Here is a 27,454-nt window from a genome sequence, read left to right on the forward strand (position 1 = left end):
GGGATTGCGGTGCCAAACCAACAATGGGCCCCGCCGCTGTACTGCTCTCGCTATGCTCGGCTCTACTCTCTCTTGGACTTGCTTCTCGCTTAGGTAAGTAAAAAACAATCCAGTAAATCCTTAAGTAAAAACACAAATAGCGCCTCAAATATGATGATAAGGATGATGTACCAACATCTTTAAATACTTAAAATAAATTAATTTTAACAGCATTTTTTGTGGGTACTCAGTTGAAAACAGTTCAAAGAACCAGTAAACAAACAATCATTTACTCAACTATGCCAAGGCGCTAGTAAAAATAACAGTCACAAGCAAGCTTAACCCTTCTCTGCATGGCTTTATTTGCATCACTCCATGACTGCATTGACAGTTCGTCTTCGAGAGACAAGTGAAGTTATTATTTTGGCGTTCATAGCGCGTCTTTTGGCTAAATTATGAACTATATACGTGAGTTATGAATGTATCTAATCAGTAACAACAAAGAATGGTTGCTTATATTTTTAAAGAACGTTTTAACACTAACTTTTGGGTGTGTAACAAATTTGATACACTATCCAGTGAAGGGTTAAACGCGTATTTATAAATATATTTGTATTTAAAGTTAATAACAAGATTTAAAATCATTCAAGTTGGTCAAAAGCACGAACGTCAAAAATTTACAAACTAAATCCTATTTTCACGAAAAATTGTTTTACATGGTTTTATCGGCCTCCGTAAAAAATTGTTATAAGTTTAGGTAGCATGCTGGAGTTCTAAGGTTTGATTTTTATGAAGGCAACTATTTAATAAATTTTCATTCTAATATTAATATAATACTACACAGGTCTGGAACCTGAAGCGCAGGACTTTGTCTTGTTTCGTGTAATTAACGATGATACAACAATGCTTTGATACAATGCAGTGCTTTATGCACCATAAAGGGTTGATACAGGCAGTGGCGTGCACAGAGTTTTTATTCAGGGTAGGTGCTTTGCTGTCTTTACAGAATGAAGCCTCTGAATACAGGAAATAAGGGATTTACTGTACAATAAAACATATGAATACATAATAGAACGATGAAACATTTATTCTTTTAATTTTGTTAGTATGCAAATATATGAAAATAATTCAATTGAATCGTCCATTGTGTATAAAACTTTGTCATACAAGAAAACGTTTTTGACCATTTTTAATTTGACGTACATTTTAAGAAAAAGTGGTACTAAGTAATATTTAAATTAAAAATGAATAGATTTTATCACAACGTGACTGCCGAATCAATTACTAAAACTTTTGTATCGTCTCTTTTGTACCTCTTAATAAAAGAATACTCCCGGGAAAACGAATAAACACAATTATTTTCATATTATTTTCTTGATATCTCATCAAAGATGAAGAAGAATATGGAAGTCTGGGCATTTACGGGGCTTACGACCGTCATCGGCTGGTTTAAGTGATCACTTTAAACACGTGTAACATTCACCAATTCTACCCATTATTGACAACCACACTACTCAAATTCTTGGAAGTTCTATATATATGAACCAATTTAGAAACCTTGTTCATGAATCACTAGAACTTCACTAGAGACATCTATTGGTGAGATGTAAGGAAGCTTTTTATTAAGCAGAAACTCTTATATTAGTATGTGAGATCCGAATCCTGGATTATAATCACACACATGAGAAACGCCAGAAAATATCATTTTCATTTTTATTAATAAGCTTATAATTTGACCAGATAATTTATTTACAACATTTTGAGTGTGTCCAAATACTTGTTCACAAAATCTGGATTATCTCCAATTACAGGAGTTATTTTCATATTATTTTTTTGATATCTCATCAAAGATGAAGAAGAATATGGAAGAATATGGCTTCCATATTCTTCTTCATCTTTGATGAGATATCAAAAAAAAATAATACGAAAATAACTCCTGTAATTGGAGATAATCCAGATTTTGTGAACAAGTATTTGGACACACTCAAAATGTTGTAAACAATTATTTTCGGTTCAAAATTATTTTTTGAAAATGATCTCTTCAAGTCACGTCATCTCAATCAATCCAATATCACGTGTGTTATTTTGCGATATGAAGTGTTTAGTATTAGTGTTGGTTGTCTGTCAGCATCCTGATACTGTGTGATGTAATTACAGTCAATCAGGTATCATTGTCAATTAGTCAACAGCATGTCACTCTACAACGTACTCTCTGGTATGTAAGCAATTATGATATAATAACTCACTTCATATAGTTACTCTGGTGTTCTGATGAATGATATTTATAATAACACAAGGGTTAGCTATTAAGCTGATTAATCAATGTACTAATCAATCTACCAATAAACACGGAGGAACATAATAAGCCAAGATTCATCAGGTTAAACGTATTTGGTGAACGATTTGTTTTACAAAATTCTTTTACTACTACCATCACGTCATTTAGGTAGAGAGGATGGAACGCCACACTCTTCTGTCTTGACATACACTCCTCGCCTCCTTCACATTCATACATCTCGTCGTACATGCTCTCCGATTACGCAGGCTTTTGACAACACCAGATTTAAGGTTCTGATTGATCTGATCGTGCCAAGTCTTTTTCAGCCGTTCTCGTTCTGTTCTCCCACTCATATTCGCCACATATATTTTCTTAGTCATTCTCTCGCTATCCATTCGCTCGATATGTCCATACCACCTTAAACTACAAATCTTTTCAATCATCCCTTGTTCAGCCTTACATTCCTTTCTCGTATTTTTGTTTTAAAAAATTCAAACTGTGTACCTAACATTATATATAATATTAACATGAACATAATTGTTTTCATGTATTTAGTTAAACATATATAATGTTTTACATATTATAATCAATTAAAAGGGTATCAGACATCTCATTTAGTTTATTGATATTAAGAAAAGACTGAATGCAGTTGAAATGCGATCCCTCAGACGAATGTGTGGCAAAACGATGTTTGATAGATGTTCGAATGATGAAATAAGGAAAGAATGTAAGGCTGAGATAAGCATTATCGATAAAATTAAGAAAGGTGTGTTGAGACGGTTTGGACATGTGGAGCGTATGAGTGAAGAAAGAACGGTTAAACAAATTTATGAGGCGAATGTAGTTGGAAAAAGAAGCAGAGGACGACCGAGGAAAACTTGGCACAATCAGGTATGTCAAATACTTGAAAGCGGCCGGGCCAGGAGTCGTAATAATCGTCGGGTATGTATGAGGAGATGCATGAATGTAGAAGAGGCAAAGAATGTTTGCAAAGACAGAGTGGCGTGGCGTTCGATTCTCTCTGCCTACTCCTGCGGGGAAGCGGCGTGATGGTTAGTTAGTTAGTTAGTTTTAGAAATAATATATTTACAATAATATTTAATATTTTTTAGGTTGGTCTTGAAAGAAGACTATCCTAAACCTAAAATGTACCTAAAGATCACAAGACTGGAAAAATAAAAGAATAAAAAATAATAGTCATTTTAATGTTCTGTGAAAGTAATTGCATTCAACCATTTGAATTTTTCGTCAACAAAATCAGTTTACATTAATTCGTTTTATTTTTAATTTATGTTAATTTTGAAAAGTGTAGTTTATTGGAAACATTAATGAAATGTATTTTGAAATGTTATGGCAATTACAACAGTCAAACCCCTAGTGATTCAAAATATATATTATTGAAGTTGGAAATTAATTTAATGCAGTGGGCTTAAACTCAGTTTTATCGAAACGTTTCACGAAAAATACAATAGTTTGAACAAATGCTATCCAAAAGGACAAAACATTTAATAAATATATGACCTTTATAGATTTGGCGTTTAACATGTACCTAAAATTCTTGTGTCCTCGCTCATTTAAATATTTTTCTTTTTAACGTTTTATTTTTTATATTAAATGTTAAAATTAAACGTTGATTTTTATAGTCTACTAAATTAAATTTCATTATTAAAAACACATAAAAATAAAAATTGTGACAAAACGACAACAGCAGTTTGAAAATGCCACAATAAGGCGAAATAATTGTTACAAATTTTATTTTCATGAGTAAATATTTTTAATAATAAACTGCAACTAAGCAGACTCTAAAATTCAGTGTTTGATTTTAATATTAAATATTTTAATTATATTACAAAATAAAGCGCTTGTCTTATATTTATTCTTTGAAGGTGTTTAAATATTGTTCAAAACTTTCATTACTTAATAATTTTTATTACTATTATTGCAGAGAAGCGAGACTTGGACCACAGTGGGACCGACTGGCGACAGCTATGGTACAGCGACACTCCGGAAGCTCAGATAGCAGAAGAACCCTTTGCTAATAACACTGTCGCCAACATCACCGCACAACTTGGCACCACTGCCTTCCTCCACTGTCCTGTTGCTAGTGTAGGAGAAAAAGGGGTGAGAAATTACGAACTTAACACTTTTATGATATTTTTCATTAATGAATTCCATCTAAAAAAATCTTGAATGTTGAACTTTCCTTGGTAAAAGCTTTAACTATCACGTCGATGAGGGATGACGCCACAATCAAACTTTATATGATACAATAAGTCTACGTTATAAAATATTTTCAAATGACTTTTTGAGGAGCAAAATATGGATTGATGTTGATTGGAAGACAATCGGAAAAAAGAAAATTTGTAGATCCTGTTTAGGTATATCATAGACTTAACAAAAATTCTGAAACCTCTGTTTTCATATAAAGTTTAGCTATGGCTTTGTCTGATCAGCTCTATGATACTTATTTAAAATTAAAATAAAAGAACGTTGTTCACAAATACTGGGTTGTATCCCATTTTGGAGTTATTCTCAATGTTAATTATTGTAAAATGGTGAGTGTTACACAGTCTTTAAAATGATCACTTAAATAAGCCAAATACAGGTCATTAGCACTGTAATTACCCACGCTTCCATTTTTACAGTTTTATTTACTTTTTTATATGCTGAGATGTATGAATAAAATCTGAATACTTTTTCAGCAAGTGTCGTGGATTCGAAGAAGAGATTGGCACATTCTATCGTCAGGCCACTTAACATTTACAAATGATGATAGATTTCAGGTAAGGTTTTTTTTCCCCAATTTATTTTATTGATTTTGTAAAGATAAAATTTACTTATAATTTGGAAGCTGTTTTAATAAAAGTTACACATTTTTTGTATGTTTAACATTCTTGTATTTAACTTGTGTTTTTTTTTCAACTTTTCGATTGCAATCTTATTTATAATCAATTCATCCTTAGCTATTTGAATGAATTTGAATTTAATGAAGAAAGGCAGTCTAAAAAATAAAAATAATAAGAAACCTTATATTATTTATATCCTGTTATATAAGTTTATTATTTATAATATATTACTTTTTCCATGAAGATAGTTTCACATACTCAATTACAATAATTAAAATGAACTCATTACATTCATTTAAAAAAAATCTAAAATATATGTTTATTTTATGGGTTTGTAAATTTTTCATTACAAAATCACTTGTGGTGATAGTTGGTGTAGATTTTGAGAATTATTTTTATTTCCCATAAACTTGTATTTTTTACAGCATTGATGTTGTGGAAAAATATGAAGATTTGAATATAAAAATAAAACACTAGTTAATCAATATAAACACGACTAGTTTCAAGAACTACAGATGCTCTCATTAACAGGTAATAATTCAATCTCACCTGTTTCATAGGTCGATAAGCATCAGTAGTTATCGAAACTAGTCGCGTTCACATTAATAAACTCAAAAGTGGCATTACATAAGTGTTTTATTTCCATTAAATTATTACAATTTGATTTTGAGGATACTTTATTAGATGTTTTAAAATTGTTACTATTTTTTTAATACTCTCCAATAAGTTTAAAAATGTCGATCGGCAATATGATTTCCAATTATAGTTTATCAACGCTGTAGTATCTGAAAGTAGTTTTCGATTCTCTCGAACGCCGAAGTTTGTATTTACACTCCAGCCAACCACTTAATTTTCGACAAAAGTATCCGGGGTTGGTTGTCGATTTATGACCCTGTTTTCACCACCACCGATTGGATTTATAGTCGCAAATTAAAATAATAATAGAACCTGGCCACAAAACGTTATACTGCCGTGAAAAAGTTTATATTTTCTCCCAAGTGGCTGTTTAAATTAAGGTTTTGGATGCTTGCCATTTGGCTCACGAGTGGATGTGTCACTACGGGAGTCAAGTAAATACAAAGAAGAGGGGCTAAAGAATAAAAAAATGGATACATGTGGTACGATGTGTGGCGACGTTACTATTGTACATTTGTTGTTGCCGCGACGCGTAGATACACTTATTAAAATTGCTACAATTTTGTAATTTGTAATGAAATTTGGCTTGGAAAATTATACAATTAAGATTATTCTAACATGTATTTATAAATGTGTCTCCTAATAATTTACCTATTTCAAGCATTAATATTATGTCATGTGGAAAAAGGGATAATTGAAAAGACTGAGAAAAGTTTCGAAAGATGGTTTGGACATTTGAAGCGAAAGGATAATGAGAGTATTACTAAGAAAGTATATTCGAGCGAATGTGAATGGGAGAACGCAACGAGGACGGATGGTGCTTAGGGCGTTGCATCATATAAACGCAGTGTTATCTTGATCGTTAACAAATTAAAGAAATGTGATCAGCTCTCCGCTTCAGGTAATATATTTAAACTCTTAAATTTAAATTTACCTTATACTCTTATATTAACATACCTTATACTCTTATATTTATTCAACATGACTAGCCCATGGCAATATTGAATAAATATAAGAGTGAAAAAATCACTTATATTTATTTTAACTCCCCCCCCTTAGAAATCGAACCCGGGAACACCAGTAAGGTCACTGAGCGTGCTGACCGCTACCGAGGCAAAATGAGAATAAAAGGATGATATTTAAAGTATTTTTTCCGTTGTTTGATACTATTTTATTATATTTACATGGTAAAATAAGTTTTTTTAATCAATTGATACTTTGTAAGTGAAAGTATCTTAATAAAATGTTATGAAAGTTAAGTAAGGCTGTTATGAAAGCCATCAAATAAGTTAGTTTGTCGTTCAAGCGCGGGCGATGGCGTAACCAAATCTCAAATTTGAATGTTTAATATTTCGATGGCACCCCAAACTGAACCTAATAACATCACTTTGCATTTAGTTTTACTCCATTTTCGAGTAACAACAGGAGCGCAACTTTGGTTAATGAAGAAGTTTTCCTTTCGGATTACTAATAGATATCTGCAGAACGATATCGCCCCACGTAGAATAGTGATATAAACAGTTGTGGAAGTCCTCACTAAAAGGTTACAGTTTCATTAAAAATGATTTTTAATAATCGGGAATCCTAGCTTGTAAAATTGTTATGTTTTGGTGCGATTTAATGATTTCATATTGACAACATTTTGAGTGTGTACAAATACTTGTTCACAAAATCTGGATTATCTCCAATTACAGGAGTTATTTTCATAAGTTTTTTCGACATCTCATCAAAGATGAAGAAGAATATGGTATAATAACAAGTATTTGAACGCACTCAAAATGTTGTAAATAAATTATCTGGTCAAAGTTTAAATAATAAAAATGATAACGATATTTTCTGGCGTTTCTCATGTGTGTGATTATAATCGAGGATTCGGACCTCACACACGAATAAAAGAGTTTCTGCTCAATAAAAAGCTTCTTTTCATCTCACCAATAGATGTCTCTAGTGAAGTTTTAGTTATTCAAGAATAATGTTTCAAAGACAGAGTGGTGTCGAGTTCTGTTCTCTCTGCCTACCCCTGCGGGGAAGCGGCGTGATGGTTAGTTTGTTAGTTAACAATATTTGATCTCGGTTAAGAGCTCAGACCATCCAAATAAATACTGTTTTTTTTACGAAATACATTAAAAAATATTTTAAAAAATTGTTTACATCTTCGTGTTCGTCAAATACCACCTCAAGGGCTATGCTTGGCTATGCTTAAATGGGTGATATTTTATTTTATGAAAATTATCTCACCCTCACTTTTTCCAATTGTTGGTGTAAGAGTATTCCATGCCACCGGTCCCGCAACCAGCAAAGACACGCTCGAATTAAGTAATTTTTATTCTTACTAGAATGCCATTCAATTAATTTTTGCATCAGCGCAAGCTCCGTTCGTGCATCGGTAGCATAAAGTCTCCCTCAGGATATGAGCAGTTATTCCATGAGTTCAGTCCTGTGGGATATTGCTCATCGGACTGCCAGTACGTGAGCTCGTTAGGCGAGTAATGGATCGTAACTGCTTATTGCGTACTGATGGAAAATATACAACACATCGCATAGTGCGAGCATTTGCGGTGTTAGATCCGAAACACATAGGAACTTATGTAATTATTTAGAAATATGACTTTTTACAAAGTTTAAATACCTTAGTTTAATTAGATTTAAGTTTTGTACTGACATCTTTTGGTGACACTGCATTTTATATAATAAAATAACAACTTTTAATATTTTTTACATAAATTTTATTTGACCAGCGATTGCATTTCGTTAGACTGGTATAAATTTTTTTATGTTAATCAACCTTAGTTTAATAATTCAATCACTTTTTTTTAAAAAGAAAAATATTTTTTTTTTTATTTCCACAAATATTTTGATTTTATACCATTTCTGTGAGCCAAAGAAAAAATATATATCAAATAGTGGAAGAGAACTCTGATGTAAGAGTCCGTGACTTAAACCACGGAACCACAACCGGACACACTTCATCTAAAACATGTTTTTTTTTTTTATATTTAATAATTGCAGCGCCATCTGTTGAACGTAACAGCAATACGTGCAATCCGTTAAACGTTACTCATGACAGATAACATGTTTCTTGAAAACTGCTATCATATCATTCTCAATGTTTTCGATTTCATCGTTATTTCATGTTTTCAATGTTTAACAATGATTTGCGTTAAAATGAATGAAAATTAAAAAGGTGTGGTTACCTTTCTCTTTCTTCCTCATTGAAATTAAACCAAGCCACATAAACTAAGTACAGGTTTTTTTTAAACCTCATTTTTTTGATATTTTTCATCGTTTACATTTACCCGTACATATAGATGTAATATATATCCAGGCACTATAATATGAGTACATGTGAAATCACATTTTTTAAGCATTACTTCATATTTTGATATCGTTGAAGGGAATCATGGAAATCTCAATTTTCAATATTCCAACCCTGATGAGATAGCTAATTTAAATAATTTATTCTAAACATTTTCACGTACGGCATAAATATACATTTTTGAAGCAAGATCATCTCCCGTGCATGTCAATAAATCTATTCAGAAATTTATGATATCTGAATCGTAAAAAAGTTTCAGCGGCGGGCGAATGGCGAGGGACGAACAAATTTATGCACGCTTTCAGGAGGACTCATTTGTTGGCAGAGCTGAATAATTCCTGAAACACGTCCGATTACTTTTTGGGGACGGCGGGTTCGATCAAACGGAAATGAATCAAATATTCCGCGCTAATCCGGGAGTGAAAGAGAAGAGAGATATTCGCTACCATGTCCAATAGGGTGGTTTGATATGTGTACATATGAATTCGTTTCTACTCATTAATATTCCTGGTGTTTTGCATGTGTCATTGGTATTTCAAAGTTCCACATAATCAATTTATATTCGTTAATGTGTTTTGATTAACAGCCGTTATAGTAAAACAAACTTGTATTTTAGCCAATTTAATATATTCATAATCTACATATCATTGTCTGCCTCCGTGATGTAATAGTTTGCGTATTTAGGAAGCACGCTTAATATTACGCATGACTGGTACATGAAGCGGAGGGCTGATCACCTTCCCTTCATGGGTTAAGATAACACTGCGTTTACATGATGCAATGCCTTTTAAACCATTAGGGTGCGGATAAGAGCCTGAACCGCCATACCTTTGTGTAAGTAACGATCAAGATGCGTCAATACGATGGAGTGCCCTATGCACCATTGAGTTACGGATAAGATTTAGAAGAAGATATATTCACAACATCATTGGGGATAAATACTAAACAAAGATAGAAAAGACATGTTAAAACGATACTCTTTATGATGCAAAATATTTTATTTATTGTTTTGGCATTTACTTTGTAGTGAGACACGATGAAATTGTAAAATTTATATGTACTAGTATATATATATTTATATATATATATAAATATATATATATATATATATAAATGTTTATATATATATATATATATATATATATATACATATATATATATATATATATATATATATATATATATATATATATATATATATATATATATATATATATATATATATATATATATATATATATATATATATATATATATATATATATATATATATATATATATATATATATATATATATATATATATATATATACGATCAAGATTCATATATGTATACATTATGAGGAAGAATATTTGTTCAAATTAGAAAACTCTTAAGATTCCTATATTTTATTATATCTTTGTAACTTTCAGAATCTTCGCATTTTCATCACTCTTAATAAGAACGATGCGAATTGAAATTTCCAGGAAATGATTTAATTTCTAAACATCACTTCACTGAACTTCAATAAGAGAAAATTAATATTAAACTCTGGTACATTCTGCCAATTCGATTAATTTAACACGATTCAAAGTTTCGAGACTTGTGAAATGAATTTAATTATTGTGGTCCTTGAAAGTGTTCGTTTAACATCGGTTATTGTTTTTTAATTAATGATAATTTCACTCGTTGTTTTTATTGAATCAATTATTTATTATTTATAGACACTTATTAAGTGTTATGAGTGATCACCTTGCCTTCATATAGTAATCGATTAGTCAACCCAAAAAATGCATGATTTTTTAATTTTATTAATTTAAAAAAAAATCTCCGACAACAATAACTAAATGTCAAGAAAATTCTCACAGCGTCATCTAGTTATAAAAGGCTGACTTAATTCTAACCTAGGCGTGTGATGAATAAGCAATAGTGTGAATTATAACAATTCCAAGCGACTAAAATATGTTTTAACTGATGTGAAATTCTTGTTACAGAACTGCAACGGTATGCATTTAAGGGTTAACATTGGATTAATTTGATGCAGTGCCCTTGGGTAGATAAGGGTTCCCAACTTGAAAATGATACACACAAAGATACATTTTTTAATGAAATTAAAGTTGTTTGAATATATTTGTCATGCGTAAAACTATAACAAGGATTTTTTTTTAATTAAACACTTGTACTATACCACTAAATGAGTTTCATTTCATTACACACGATAAGTTTTATTAGATACGACTGGTTAAACTATAACACTCGATTACAAATAAAGGTCAAGACATGATTAATTTAGAAAATTAAAGAAATACAAAAAAAAATCGGATAAAACATGAATTGATAATATGTTTATTCAAAATACGTCACCATCAACTATTTTCTTTTACAAAAATCCCATTCCTTATCCCTCCCCTCCCCTCTATTTATTACCCTATCAACCTCTTTATATGTACCTAAATATGTTTTGCTCGTTAGTTTTACTTTTCACCTGTAGATGAAAACGTCTGTTAGTTTTCGAAACTAGTCATGTGTAATGAAATAAATTCATTTAGTGGTATAATACAAATTTTTAAATAAATAAAAACCTTAAAAAAATAATCAACATGTCATTCTACAAAGTTAATGCCAAATCAATAAATAATAAAATAAGGTTATTTTTTATTACTATTTTACTTGGTGAATTTCAATGTTTCTTTAAATCTGTTGTATTACGTGTTTTGATGCATTCCGCGTAATTAAAAATTAAAAGATGTAAATAACCAAAGTGACTGCTAAATTAATTTATAAAATTAGCTGATATAAGAAAATTAACAAGCAGATAGATATCCGAATTATGAAAATACGGGAAATAAGGAAGAATAAAAAATACTAAAACAATCAACATCAAACGAAATACTAAAGTAATTATAAATACCATCTGTGCACGACGGCTTACCGCGGTATGATCAGCGGAAATCGCTATATCGAAAATTAATTTAAACTGCAGTTGACCACCCCTCCCGTTCTGCAGATTCGAATGCAAATAATTTTAAATCTAGCATCGGAGATCTGAAATATTTGAATTTTCCTATTGAATTGATTTAGATATTTCAATTTTACTGCTCCATTATTTGAAATGCGTTGAATGAACCACACGTATAGAAAAATACCATTTGAAAATGTGTTTCATCATTCCTTACGTCAGTTTATCAGCGGAATTCAGCAAAATCAAATTTTATGAGTATACAGGTGAATTGAAAATGGGTATTTTTCAATTGGAATTCCTTGATTCAAATTCATTTGAAATACTAATTTTACAACTATTTTAATTAAAAATATTTGTTTCCTTAAACATTAATAATAACAAATTGATTGGGCATCGGAATTAACAGATCACTTCTATTAAGTTCAATTGTTCGATGTAATTAACCTTAACAGTTTACTAGACTTGCAAAAACAACAGCATTAATGGAGAATTCTGTTGAGAATTTCGTTAACTACGTATGCTGAAAAAATTAAACAACTGTAAAAAAAAGCTCTCATGAAATTTACTTACTTAACTGTGAGTGTACGTATTAAACTTACTCGCTTGGACACGGTCCGCCATAACTGATAAACATTTATTATTTCAGAAAAAATAGCGCTTTTCTGATGAAAAGTTTTATTTAGTTATTTATATGAAAAATTAACTAATCGATAAATTACGTAATTTCAATAAATGTTAAAATGTAAAAACAATTAAGAATAAATTCATGATACAAAGAAAACATAAAAAAAAATACATGCATGTTTTATTTTATTTATTTTATGTATTTTATGTTAAATCGAACACTGATTTTTTTAGTCTACTAAATTGTATTTTATTGTTAAAAAAATACATTAAAATCAATTTTGTGACAACTGTTTCACCTAGTTATGGCATTTTTAAACTAATGTTATGTTAGTGGATTAAAAAAAACCAATGTTTGATTTAAGTTGATTTATTATTCACTACATAAATTAAAATGGAGTTCTACAAATTAAACGCCAAATCGATAAAAAAAATGCATTTTTTATGTTTAAAGTTACGTCATGGAATTTGTATCATCCAAAAGTTGTATCAATATATAAATTCGTCACTATCTCACGTGTTTTTCCAAATCAAGGACCTATTATTGTAATTTATTATTTTGTGTATGATGAAATATAAATAGATAAATTCATCTTTCGTTGAATAAGTTCCAATCAATTTAATAAATGTAATTATTTGTACGAGCTTCTGTCAATTTTTTGACAAAATTTCAAGGGTATAAAAGTCGTTGCTGATTTTAAAGACGGAACAAATTGTTATGAAGATTCTGCCATTTTGGTGAAGGAAAATACAATTCAAAACAATTTTGTAGTATTTTTATGTTTAAAAAATACTTTTTTAATACACGTACGAGTATATTTACCCAACGATGCTCAAGGCAGTGACAAATTGATGCATCCTTGTCTTAATCGTTGATACTAAAGGTAAGGTGATCAGTTCAGGTGATCAGACTATTGGATAAAGGAATGATATTAATGGGACACAATGATATTAAATAAAAGAATTTAAAATAAAGTGCATTATTGGGTGTTGCAGAAAAAGTACAAAGGGAATATTTATTTAAATGTCTGGTTTTTTATTGAATTTATATATTCATTAAACACACAATTAGCTTTGAAAACAAACTGATTTAGTTATTCTCAAAAAATGGTCAACAATACTTTATTGCATTAAGTAATGTTGACCATATTCTAAATGTAAATTGCATATTTTTTTATTACCTATGAGTTTTGTGATACAGTGCATGGCTTGAAAAAGTAATATACAGTTATACAGCAATACTTAGCGTGTACAAGAGTGTAGTCACTATAGGATTCAGTACCCAGTTGCGTTGTATGGAGTTACATGTTTTGTAAAGAAAGGAATTTATTCACTTTGTTCACAAACAGTAGCGTAGTCGTAGAAAATAAAATCCATTGCATGCATACCGTAAAACTACTTAGTATTTGAATTAAAATACAAATGAAATTTAAATGTAGCTTTGTTTTCAAATCACTATAAATATTTATAGTGATTTTAAAACAAAGTCATTTTACATACATCGAGGGAACATTAGTAAAACTCGTCATACAAAAATGTTCCAGGACAATCGAGTTAAAAGGAGTTAAGTTCATTAAAACCATTCATACACAGCATTATTTTAATTGAAGGAAACTTTTACTTGTGAAGAATGTATTTTGGGTATACACATTCATAAATTTTTTTTTTCCTTTTTCTTACTAACGGTGCAAAGGACACTTACTGCATTATATAAAAGCAATATTTAAGAGTACGTCAAATACAAAAAAAAATTAACGGCCCCGCACTTTTGTACCAGTTAAGGGTAATATGAAATGAATATTACAGTGAAAAATCACTAAGCAAGTTTTTTGCATAGATTTTTTACTCATGAATAACATAAGAATACAATTATTGTAAGCATTAAGAGTAAATCCATTCACGATAAGGTAAATACTTTTAAGCTTATAAAGTTGAAGCCTCAATAAGGCCATCATAATCGGTGCTACATAAGCCGTGGCTCGTTTTCAGACTGAGTTGGACGTTAGGTAATTAAAAAAAAAACTTAAATCTTTGTCGATCTTTTACAGTAGTACAGTTAACAAATATAGTGACTACTACACTGCAAAAACTGACATTGCAAGTAATAATTACTTTAAAATATTTAAAGCAGTAGTGTTAAAGAATACTAAGAATAAACATTAATCCTTAAAACTCCATTATCCCACAACACATTTGTATGACTTTATGGGTTCTGTAAGTATGCCCTCGATATGAGTTAAAAATAGTTTATTTTGTACATATTATGAACATTCTTTTCCTTCACTCAAGTTCACCTACTGTCCTCATGGGACTTGTAAAGGTATGGGTATGTACCCCAGGATACAAGGATAATATTCATTGCTGCTATTATCCTTTTTCTTCTTACTATTTCATTCATTTCCTTTCTAGCAGTAAAATCATTCATCTTGAGCTTCTATACCTGAATACATAATTTTTACGACGTAAAACATATTTTATTCCTATATTTAATCATCTGAACTATTAAATATTACTGATAACCTTGTTAATATATGAAAAAAAATTCAGGTATGATCAGGTTTTTCAAATACTTGAAAGCGATCAGTTAAGGATTCGAAATGATTGACAGGTATGTATGAGAAAATACATGAACGCATAAGAGGCGAATAATGTTTGGCGTTCTTTTTTCTCTACCAAAACCTGGGGAGAAGTGGTGTGATGGTTAGTTAATAAGTCAAATTAATGAAGTCAAATATAAAAAAAATACATTAAAATTATTTCCCATATAACCCTTCATATCCTGAAATTGTTTAAAAAGTTTTCATAATCCTCTATTTGGTGTTAAGAGATCACCGTCAAACGCATTTAAAATACAAATGGAAAAGCTTTTCTACGCGAATTTACCGATTTTAAAAGCTTTATTTTAAATCCATTCTGTCGGATGCAATTATTTCAAATGACCAAATTGGAAATGCACTTAAAAATGTTGAAAGTTTTAAATGAAATGCAAGGTTCATGCACTCTCGCAATTAAAAATATGTTTTATGGAAATAGATACGGAATTTTTCAAAATCTTAACATGAAATAACTGTTTTTGGTTTTTATAATTTGATTTAAGAATTGTACATAAACTTTGTTAAAATGATATCTGGACGAATAACCATAAAGCCCAATTATATAAGTCTATATTCTTTATTATTTAGAACCCGGATGTTTTACCTTTCTTGCCATATATCAATATTGTAGATTTCACAACTTAAAAAAAAATAAGAATGTGGTAAACCTGGCAATTGTATGTTTATTACTTTAAACACTTGTGTAACGCCAAATTTCAGGTCATGATTCCTGGAAAAAATTATAGAAATTTCACCAGATTTTAAAAATTATGTTTTAACTCATTTTTATTTCTAAAAGTGTGGAAAAATGATAAACTCGTTTATTAACATTTATACCATTTCACATTTTAAATTTGAGTACATTATTTAAACGGGAAACCTTCTAACCTACATTTATATCCTTAAGACATGTATTGATTCAATAAAGGTCTTTATACACAAATGAGTACGAAAAAGATCAGATGAAAGAAAAATGGTTTCAAACAAAATTAAACACTTATATTTCATACTCGTTGAAGACAAAATGCGGCGTATTTAATTCCATAAGTATCCTTATTCTCCAATATGGTTTTAAAATGAGGACTTTAAAAGGACCTAGAACAGCCGTATACTTAAGGTTGAGAATATATGTATCCGACGAAGGCAAGGCGTACGGTTGTTTAAATATGATGAAGGAGAAATAATGCGTTGTGACCATGGAAGTCACAACTGCCGCCAAGAAAATGCAATTTACGTGGCTAGGCCATACTCTTCTCCTAACAGCTTTAATCAAGCTTGACCACTTAAACAAAACACATATGTAACTCCTGTCACCCAGGACACCTAATAATGGAAAGTTGTCTGCAGTTCTCGCTTGAATTGTGTGCCTGTTAAGACAGAATATTCTGAATAGAAGATGCAAAAAAATGTCAAACGACGAAAAACCTTAAATGTAATTTATGAATTCTTTATGCACAATATATGGAGCAAATATGGATTAAGAAAGTGTGTCACCATATGATCAAGATGGCTGTAATGACAAACTTTCACAATCCCAATGCCAATTTGTAAGTGAAAAATGCTACAATACGCTTTCATCCTGATTTGTTCCATGCAGTGGAAGTATTCGTATATACGTAGTACATTCAATATACGAATCCTGACATCGCGACTTGAAATGCTTTCTAGTGACATTTTTCGTGCTGAGTTCCATTGAGTGGATTGTTCGACTAACCTCGTAAGTCAAGCACTCGCTTTGTACTTGCATTGAGTTTAATAATAAAAATGAAACATACTTTACTAATAGCACTTCATCCTCATCCTTTTAGAAGTTTTTTAAAAAAATCAGTTAAATTTGAAATATTCGGATTAGTTGCTTAAATTTCAAATGAAAATCTCAAAAATTTGTCATAAAGGAAATACAATTCAGATTTTTTTTATTTGATTTTTTTTAACCTTGAGAGGTTTTTTTGATTTTTAAACATTTTATTTCAGTGTTACTTTCTGCTATTTAATCATTTATTTTCTTGCAAAATTAATATATTTTTAAATAAATATAGGTACATATTTGTTTTGTTTGGTAATATATCCAAAATTAACAAGGTTTGTTGTATCGAATTCTATATTTAATTATGTATATGTTAAAACGTGACGCGTTTCATCTTCTTAGGACATTATCAAACGAGTATTTGTGTATGTATATAAACATATATATAAATAATTGTAGACATCGATCCTACAAACCTTGTTTTATTTTGGATATATTACCCAACATTTCAATATGGAATTCTACCAACTGTCTGCAGTTACAATAAATACATATTTGTTTGTCCAATTTCAATTAAAAAAAATGTCTTTGTATAAAATATTATTTTATTGAAGTGAAAAACATGTAAAATATCATTAAAAAATACCTCTTCAACAAAATACTTAATGGATAAATTGTTGAATTCTTTTAGGGATTTACATATACTTATCCATTTTTTTCATTTTTTTCACATTGTTACAGATGCTCCACGAAGAATCCTCTGAGGATTGGACCTTACAGATAAAATACGCCCAAAAACGTGATAACGGAACCTACGAGTGTCAGGTATGGAATGAAATTAATGATACTGTTCAATTATAAAAAATTGTTACTCAGCTGTATTCTATCCACGTTAATTTCCTATTATTTATTTTTTTTAAATTAGTATCATATATAACGCTAAAATTTCTTTGTTTGTAGCGTAGATAAATTAAGAATAAAAAAGTTCAATTTATCGTTTAAATTTATATCAAAAAAAGTTCATAAAATGTATTTTTTTAAATTAATTTACGTTTTTTTTTTTGAAAAATACAACAGTTTCTCTTTGCGTCAGGGGAACAAAGAAAACATTTCTAGGTACTCGGGTAATTGTGGTGGGTGCATTTTGCGGCGGTAATTAACCAACTTCAAGTTAATTACCAGCCCGTAGTGTCACGCAAGAGTTCGCAAAGTTACGAAATAAAAATCGCCCTGAAAAGTGGCTCAGTTTTTCCGAGGCACGTTTCAGTAATGGGACCAAACTGAAATGCACTTCTACATACAAAAATGGAGTATTGTGAACTTCACGAAGAATAATGGTCGTACGTCTCGCCGTTTAAAGAGAAACATTGCAGAAAATAGAAAAAAAAGTTTTTAATCATGTCGCAATATTAAATAAAAATAAATAAGTTTCAGTTTTTAGCTGACATTTGTTAGTGGAACAGAATTCTATGTGTAATAATAAAACAACAATTTTGTGCATTTTATCACATTTATTTTATTCGACCAGTGATTGAGTTTTGTTAATACTGATATCTCCAGACTGGTGGTTACCAAAATCACCGGTGTGATGATATCGGTAACGACGAAACCCGGTCAACGGACATATTTGGATTTTGGCAATACGTTAGCAAAAATTCAGGACATATTGGAACGTTTAGATAGGTTTAACACTGTAGACGATTGTTACCTTACTTTACTGATTTCACCACAAATAAGTCTAGTTGTATCGAATCGGGTCATCCGTACGGTCAAGAAGCTTTGCTTATTATTCGACGCTAAATGCTCATTCAATAATTTCAGCATTTGTTTTTAATTTTGACGTTTATTTCTCCGTTATTTTTTTAAACCATACATAATTTGGATAGAGAAATATCACGAAAAACGAAATAAGTTGCAACATTTAGTTATTTGATAAACTTATAATCCTGATTTTTTTAAAATATTTTTTTTAATTATTTATATACAGTTGTTATATCGAAAATTATTTAAAGTATTTATGTACCTTAGACCCTTAATGATCCATGGCATTTCAGTCAGCGCAGAGCAGTCGTTAGACTAGTGAAAGTCATAACATGTTGTCAAAAGTAATAATATGTACACATAAAATAGCATATGTTTAAATGCTAAAGGTTATTATTTTCACTAGGGCTGCCACAAAATAATCTAGCGAAAATTATGCTTTGTTTACTAATTTATAAAATTAGTTGTGTAACATTTTGAGTGGGTCCAAATACTTTTTCACAAATCTGGATTATCTCCAATTATAGAAGTTATTTTTATATATATTTTTTTAAATCTCAACACAAATGCAGAAGAATATACAACCTCCAAGAATTTGAGAGCTGTTGTTGATAATCATGGGTAGAATTGGTGAATATCACACGCATGTAAAGTGATCACTTTAACCAGCCTATGACAGTCGTAGCCCCATAAACGCTCAGACTTCCATATTCTTCATCTATGTTAAGTTGTCAAAATAATAATATAAGTGATGTATAGTTTACATATGTACATATGTAATGATATAATTAAGTCAAATAAAAACGAACTTGTTCAATATTAAAACATCCTACTAACGTCTGTATATTTGTTGAAATATCACATTAAAATCAGAAAATCAGACATATTTATTGTAAAAATACAAGTAAATTAATTGCCTTTCTTTATCATTAAGATTTTCTCAGAACATCTCATTATCTTCAAAAAGAACATTAATGCATAAAAATATTTAATCAAAATACTTTTCTTCTAAAATAACAAGTACCGTATAAGTCAGAGAATCAGATTTTTACATTTAAATTTTCCAAGAAGTATTGAAATGGAATAAGATAAAAACATTCCTCAAACATTTGGTATATTCTTAAAAGAACATTAACACTTTTTGAATTTGACCATGGAAATATACTTATGTTAATAATGACCAAGAAATTACGGATAAGCTTGATTCGCCAAATAATGTTTGTAAAACAAAGTTTTGATTTCAAATCTTCCATACGTGAAGGTCAAGGTTCCATTTAAAATACAGAAAGACAAACAATTTATCGTTGGGGACAACCCTTACTTCCAACCACTCTCCATGTAGCATTTCCACGGGTATATGTGCATTACGTACACATGAATGTGTCGTATAATGTACAGTCCCTCGCCAAATAATTATTATAGTCGCTTGACTATTTCTAAATACACATTTTCTAAGATTATTACAGAAATTCACATAGACGAAGCAAATTATGGGACACTAACATGTAAATCTTTAGAAATTACAAGGGTTTACGACCTCTCATTCACTAGCTTAATGGCAATGGCTTTTCTTAATACTTAATGTAACGTTCACTAGTCAGCCATACTACTTTTGATTTATGTAAATTATGACTTTTGTTTTTTTTTTATGGTTACTAAATATGGATAATGTCTAACCTTTAATTGTCAGTTTGAAGTGAAGGTTTTATTTTCATTAAAAAAGCTATTAAAACACCTAACCACAATAAAATTAATATTTTATTCACAAATAAGTAATTATCCTTTCTAAACTGAAGTCCTTAAACTTGTTTCACAAACCAAATTTCCATTTATAAGGATATTTTTAGGTTTAGATGAAATATTATTTATATGACTGTTTGATATCTTAGTAGCTTAATATTGCCCAGAAAAAAAATCCCAAAGGATTTTAAACTTGGAAGTATAATATATTGACTTGTTAAAAATGACTAACTGCATTGATGTTTATTTTCTAGCCAAGCAAAAGTGATTTAAATGGCCCTCCTGAACATTTAACGTTTTGTTAGTTGGTCACTTTCTCCTGTACGACTACGATTTGCTTAGTAAAAAAAATATTGTGTTAATCGGCTTTAAAATCATTGAAATGGGAAAAATTCATCTGTGATGTTACCCTTATAAACCCAGACGATTTTATTTTATTTTTATTTTATTTTAAAGCAATCCTAATAGAATGGTCAGGGAGTGTGTTATGTGAACAACGCACAACACGGTCCCCATTGTGTTGAAGCTCGCCGGAGCGAAAGGAGAAAAGTGTAATGCAGCGCGCTCATGTTCACGCTAGACAAAGGACGGGCCACACTGGCGCATACAAACATATCACATCTCGAAATATTAATCCTACATTATTACATAAACTATGCAATAAACTACGTTGGCTTTCGAGGTGACGACGACCTTTTGCAAAAGCTTAAATTACAATTTAGTAAGGAATTTGCTTAGAATTTTTACATGTACATTTTTTTCATACATGCTTGTATATTTTAACGTTGATAAAGATATTGATAAAGTTTGATAAATTAATTCGTGTAATTTTTGATAATTTATATTCATCTTCTTCTTTTGCTGCTTAGTGTAGGCCTTATGGCCTGTTTTTAGGAGGGATTAACCTCCTGCGATTCCCAGCTGTCGATCCACGTAATTTATCAAAATTCATAATTATTAGTTTCTTGATGTAACTAACTAACCAACTTACTAATCATCGCGCCGCTTCCTCGCAGAGGAAGGCAGATATAATATAACGCCACACCAATCTGTCTTTGCCAACAATCTTTGCCACTTCCACATTCATGCATCTCCTCAACCAAATTCGCTGTCATTTCGACTTCTGACCCGACCGCTTTCAAGTAATTTATGAGGCAAATGTATTGTAGTTGGAAAAAAAGGAGAAGTAATATTTTTTAAAAACCTTATCTGCACCTGATAGTGCATGCACTGCATCACATAAACGCAGTGTTATCTTGATCGTTAACACAAGATGGAACGGTGATTAGCCCTCCGCTTCAGAGACCAGTCCAGGGTTATATTGAATAATATTATTAGAGTGAAAAAATTACTTATTAACTGACCCCCCCCTGGGAATTGAACCCAGGGCCTCCAACACGCTAACCATTTAACCATGGTTAGGGTTTAACCATGGTTAGGGTGTTGGAGGTCCCGGGTTTTATTAAATTAAATATTATTAAAAGCTAAATAATTATGAGACTATTATTTAACTATTTTTTTTTTTCACATGAATAATCCAAAAATATAATTTCCCTATCAAAAATCTAAGATGAACCAAACATTAATGGTGAAGTATGCTTTAATATTAAACTATCCTATTACTTTATATTTGAGATGGTTGGGTATACGAGCATTTAATCATAGCATGCATAAATTATGACATGATCATATTTTAGTGAGTGAATTTGTTCCCTCAGGTTTCCACCAGTGCAGGCATATTATCCCACTACGTGAATCTCTTCATCGTGATACCCGAAGCTTTCATCTTGGGTTCCGGCGAGCACCACGTGGATACCGGAAGTGTAATTAGCCTCGTATGCATCATTGAGAAGGTATGCACACTATTTAAAATGCACAGCCATTTTATTTTGTAATTTACTCTTGTGAAAGCTTTTACCCTTATCAATAATTTATTAAAACTTTGTTTCCTAAGATTTTAAGTGCATGTTTTATCATGGTATTAAAAAATAGAATGATGCTAACCTTCTTTTATTTTTCTATTATTATATTAGAAAAATAATACAATAAATAAATAAATGTTATATTTATATATATATATATATATATATATATATATATATATATATATATATATATATATATATATATATATATATATATATATATATATATATATATATATATATATATATATATATATATATATATATATATATATATATATATATATATATATATATATATATATATATATATATATATATATATATATATATATATATATATATATATATATATATATATATATATATATATATATATATATATATATATATATATTATATATATATATATATATATATATATATATATATATATATATATATATATATATATTTATATATATATATATATATATATATATATATATATATATATATATATATATATATATATATATATATATATATATATATACATATATACATATATATATATGTATATATATATATATATATATATATATATATATATATATATATATATATTATATATATATATATATATATATAATATATATATATATATATATATATATATATATATATATATATATATATATATATATATATATATATATATATATATATATTATATATATATATATATATATATATATATATATATATATATATATATATATATATATATATATATATATATATATATATATATATATATATATATATATATATATATATATATATATATATATATATATATATATATATATATATATATATATATATATATATATATATATATATATATATATATATATATATATATATATATATATATATATATATATATATATATATATATATATATATATATATATATATATATATATATATATATATATATATATATATATATATATACATATATAAAAAATAAGTCATTTAAATGATAGTCCTTTGCTCCAGATGGTTGGTAGAGTGGGATATATTTGATGGGATACAGAGAACGATAAATTAAATATCATAAATTTAGGAATAAAACTTGTTTTTGGAAAAATAATTTAAAGAGGAATAATTTGTGGATATTTGGGAAAAACAGAATAGTAGCAATAAATCGCACAATCAGAATTGCACATCGTGGGTGTGCTGGCAAAAAACGTTTACTCGAAAATATAAAATTCAGACTTCAAGATGCATATTTTAAAGTTTTTATCGTTCTTTAAAGTGGCAAATACACTAATTAGTTTAAAATGTCAAATGATTGTGATTTTCAAAGTAAATTCAACTTAATAGCGGGTATTTTATTCAGGCTCAAAGCTTTAAATAACAGGCATTTTAGAATAACGTTTTTTGCCAGTATACCTACGATATTAGCTTGTAGATTGTGTTTGAATCTTAACAACACCAAAAAAATATATTTATGGTGACGCGTTGACTTTTTTGAATGACATATTGCTTATTTAAAAAAAAACACTTGTATTAACACTTATTAAATTTACGTCTTTTTTTTAATAATTGTTTTTTTTTTTTTTATTATGAAATAAAAAAATATTTTCAAACGTGTTAAAATACGTTGTTAATTTAAAATATTTTCTCAAAAAACATTTTCAAGAAGAAAGTTTTTTTTTCAAACGAGAAAGTTTTTTTATGAATTAATCAATCCGAATAAAAAAATAAATCTGATAAAGTGTCGGGTTGTGGTCCCGTGGTTAGTATCACGGACTCTTAAGTCAGAGTTTCTCGGTTCGAACCCACTCTACAACAATTTGTAACCTATTTTTAATAATGAGCCGCTTAGGCTTACAGAAATAGTATGGAATTGAAATATTAGTGAAAATAATTAAAACACAAATATTTCTCTTTTTATTTAATAAAAAAATACTGTTTTTTTTTAATACCACATTTCTTTTCATTTTTCAACGAAATTTATCACGTATATTTTTTGTGATTTTTTTACTAAAATATTGGAACCGTGGTATAATTTAACCGGGTAAAAATATTAAAATTCAAGAGGATCAATAATTTTTTTCATAAAATAATTCACTGTATGTGCTTTGTTTATTGTGTTGCACAACTTCATTTTCTGCGGTACAAAATATATTCCAGTTTTTAAGGATATTCTATAGTAATTGTTATCCGATTTTCAACATTCAATTAGACTAACTAGCGGTAAAAACGTTGGAAAATGTAAGAGAATGTCGCGGATGCTATAAAAGATACGGAGACAGTAAAATGTTCCGTTTTACAAATGTTCGGTGACTTTAATGGCGGCCCAAAATGTCTGAATCGGGATTTAGTGCCACGGAGAGCTTTTAGAATTCATCCGCCGCACAAAGAACTGGGCCTACGTGCTTTAATATCTTCTTTAGAGTATCGCCCTAACTTTTCCACTTCGTTCCGTCAATGGAGGGGTTTAAAAATTATGAAGGCATAAAAATCAGGGCGGCATCGGTAGGACGTCATTATCTGGGGCGGCACTGTAATCCGCCCTTCCCGGCCCTGGGCTGGACGTGTCGAGCCTGCCTGATTGTGGCCGCCCAGGGTCGAGGTTTGGGCGGCACTTCTTTGCATACAAAACACAGAGGGAGGAGTAACTATCCATCAATGATGGCCTTTAGGCCGAGGGTAATACATCTCTCGAGATCTATAAGAGTAATGAGAGAAAATGAGAAGCAGATTTATTACGTTTAAATTCACATCCGCTTAATTTTGCTTCTCTCTAGAAAACAACGCTCGTCCGTATAATAAATTAACTTTATTATTTAAAAGTAAACATGAATTTTATGAATATTTATTTTAAAATCTGGATTTTTTTAAACAAACATGTTATTTAATATAAATAAATGTATTTAAAACACTCATCCGCATGCAATAGTGCATAGGGCACTGAATCAAATTTATGCAAAATAAAATTGGTCGCTAATTAAATGAAGGCAAGGTGATCAGTCTTAATTTTCAAGTACCAGTCCAGACTTAAATTAAATAAATATTACAGTGAACGAAGCAGTTATATTTATTTTGACCCCCCTGGGAATTAAACCCGGGACCTACAGTATGGTAGCCAAACGTGGTGAGTGCGACAAAGATGGACACTGCACAAATAACTAAAAACATATATTATTTTTTGACGTATTTGATTTAAAGTTAAAGTTAAATGGATAAGGGGATACTAAGCTAGATTAGTAAGTCTCCGTTTAGTTATTTGATCTCGCAAAAGTTCCATCCCCTATGAGATCAAAAGTTATTTAAACATTTTTTTCTGTATTATGTATCAATTTTTTTTAACTTATTGAAGTGTTTGGGCTTTTTATTACAGAATTGGGGTTTAAATTATTCCACCTACCTTACGAATACACTTTTTGATGCTTCATTTGCTTAAATATTTTAGTGACGTGTGTATAAGTCCTTTATAATACTGAAAAAGCATTTAAAAATTTGGCACAAAACGAAAAAAGTAATAAATAACAATATTCATGTACGCTAAAGGGAGAAGACATACAAAAATTGTAAGCAAATAACAAGTTTATAATTGAAATATAATTTTGTTTTAAAATCACTATAAATATTTAATTATAACTTAAATATCAAGGCTACCGGTTTCGAAGCTAACAACTTCTTTTTCAAGACTGATTAATACTATAAATCAGTCTTGAAAAAGAAGCAATAAGCTTCAAAACCGGTAGACATTTTAATTAAGTTAAAATAAAATATTTACAGTGATAATAAAACATAGTGTTTTTTTAATTATAAAATAGAAAATCACAAAGTAATTTCTACAAATATAAATTATAAACAGCAAGTAGTTAAGCTGGTAGTATAAAATAAAATATTATGAAACTATTGTTTTTGACAGAGTCCCGCGCCTCCTCAGTACGTGTTTTGGTACCACAACGAGCGCATGATCAACTATGACACTGCTCGAGGTGGCATCACAGTAGAGACTGAGCCTGGACCCAAGAGTCAGTCTCGGTTGACCATTCACGAGGCACGGGACACAGACTCCGGTAACTACACCTGCAGCGCGAGCAACACAGAGCCTGCCAGCATCTATGTCTTCGTAACTGAAGGTAGGTAACCTAAGAAAGATCAAAGTGTAGCTAATATTGTAATCAAAGTCAAGTGTAATATTATCGTTGAACGCGGTATATGGTAAAAAAAAAATATTTGTAGTTTATATTAGCACTTTTAAACTTATTTTATTTCTGATATCTATTGTATTCTTGCCAGTGCCCTTTTATTATAACCTAAAGTAAAATGTATATCCACATACAGGCCAAGCCTTTGTTGGATTTTTTTGATGTATGTATTAATATTATTTATTTTTATGAACTACATATATTTAACTATATGACATATTTGAACTATATGAAAAATAATATTTTGTGAATAGCAAAATAATAAAAAAACAAAAAATGAACATGAACACCAGTTAAACACGTCTGACCCTAAATGGTAGTAAGTATTGAAAGATTTATTTGTTTTTTTTTCACAGGTGACAAAATGGCAGCTATACTGAGAAGAAAAAATTCTGCAAGCGGTTATGGAGTTGTATCAAAATCATCTCTACTTGTGGTTATATTAATGCTTGTGATACGATGAAAACTGTGAAAAAATGTGAAAAGTGTTTCTTTAAAAAAGACATTGCATAGTTTATAAGAAATAGTATATTAGTATTCTCTAAGAATAATTACTAAATTTTAAATGTTAAATATTATATTATTATGAGAATTGGAAAAATACTTAAGATTTGTTTATACATAATTCAAATATTTATATTTGTTTTTGTTTTTGTAAATATGTAAAAATGGTATAACAATTAAATCTAATAATTTATTTTCATTGAAAGCATTTATTCAATAAAACAATTCATCATTAAATGAAAACACCGGTCAGTGATAATAATTTCTTAATAAAATTATATTGAAATATCCAGTAAAACAAAAATATTTTTATTCAAAATTTTCGAAATTCTATCAAGTAAAATT

General features: G+C 29.4%; 1 protein-coding gene across 1 annotated transcript; it reads left to right on the top strand.

Annotated features, from left to right (window-relative positions):
- On the top strand, positions 1 to 27,347 carry LOC148300311 (neuronal growth regulator 1-like). The gene is made up of 7 exons (XM_088274957.1): positions 1 to 93; positions 4,203 to 4,378; positions 4,960 to 5,040; positions 17,704 to 17,787; positions 22,182 to 22,316; positions 26,323 to 26,536; positions 26,962 to 27,347. Exons 1-7 carry the CDS (start codon positions 24 to 26, stop codon positions 27,066 to 27,068), a joined length of 867 nt encoding a protein of 288 aa, XP_088131083.1. The 5' UTR covers positions 1 to 23; the 3' UTR covers positions 27,069 to 27,347.
- The last annotated feature ends 107 nt before the right edge of the window (positions 27,348 to 27,454 follow it).

Source organism: Brachycentrus maculatus, unplaced genomic scaffold (genome assembly GCF_059751285.1).
Source record: "Brachycentrus maculatus isolate JH-2025_06_01 unplaced genomic scaffold, ASM5975128v1 h1tg000751l, whole genome shotgun sequence".
Classification (NCBI taxonomy): Eukaryota; Metazoa; Arthropoda; class Insecta; order Trichoptera; family Brachycentridae; genus Brachycentrus; species Brachycentrus maculatus.

Coding starts and splice junctions, on each gene's coding strand:
- LOC148300311 (XM_088274957.1), top strand. CDS start 24: ATGGGCCCCGCCGCTGTACTGCTCTCGCTATGCTCGGCTCTACTCTCT. Junction 94..4,202: donor TGGACTTGCTTCTCGCTTAG/GTAAGTAAAAAA, acceptor CTATTATTGCAG/AGAAGCGAGACTTGGACCAC. Junction 26,537..26,961: donor CTATGTCTTCGTAACTGAAG/GTAGGTAACCTA, acceptor TTTTTTTCACAG/GTGACAAAATGGCAGCTATA.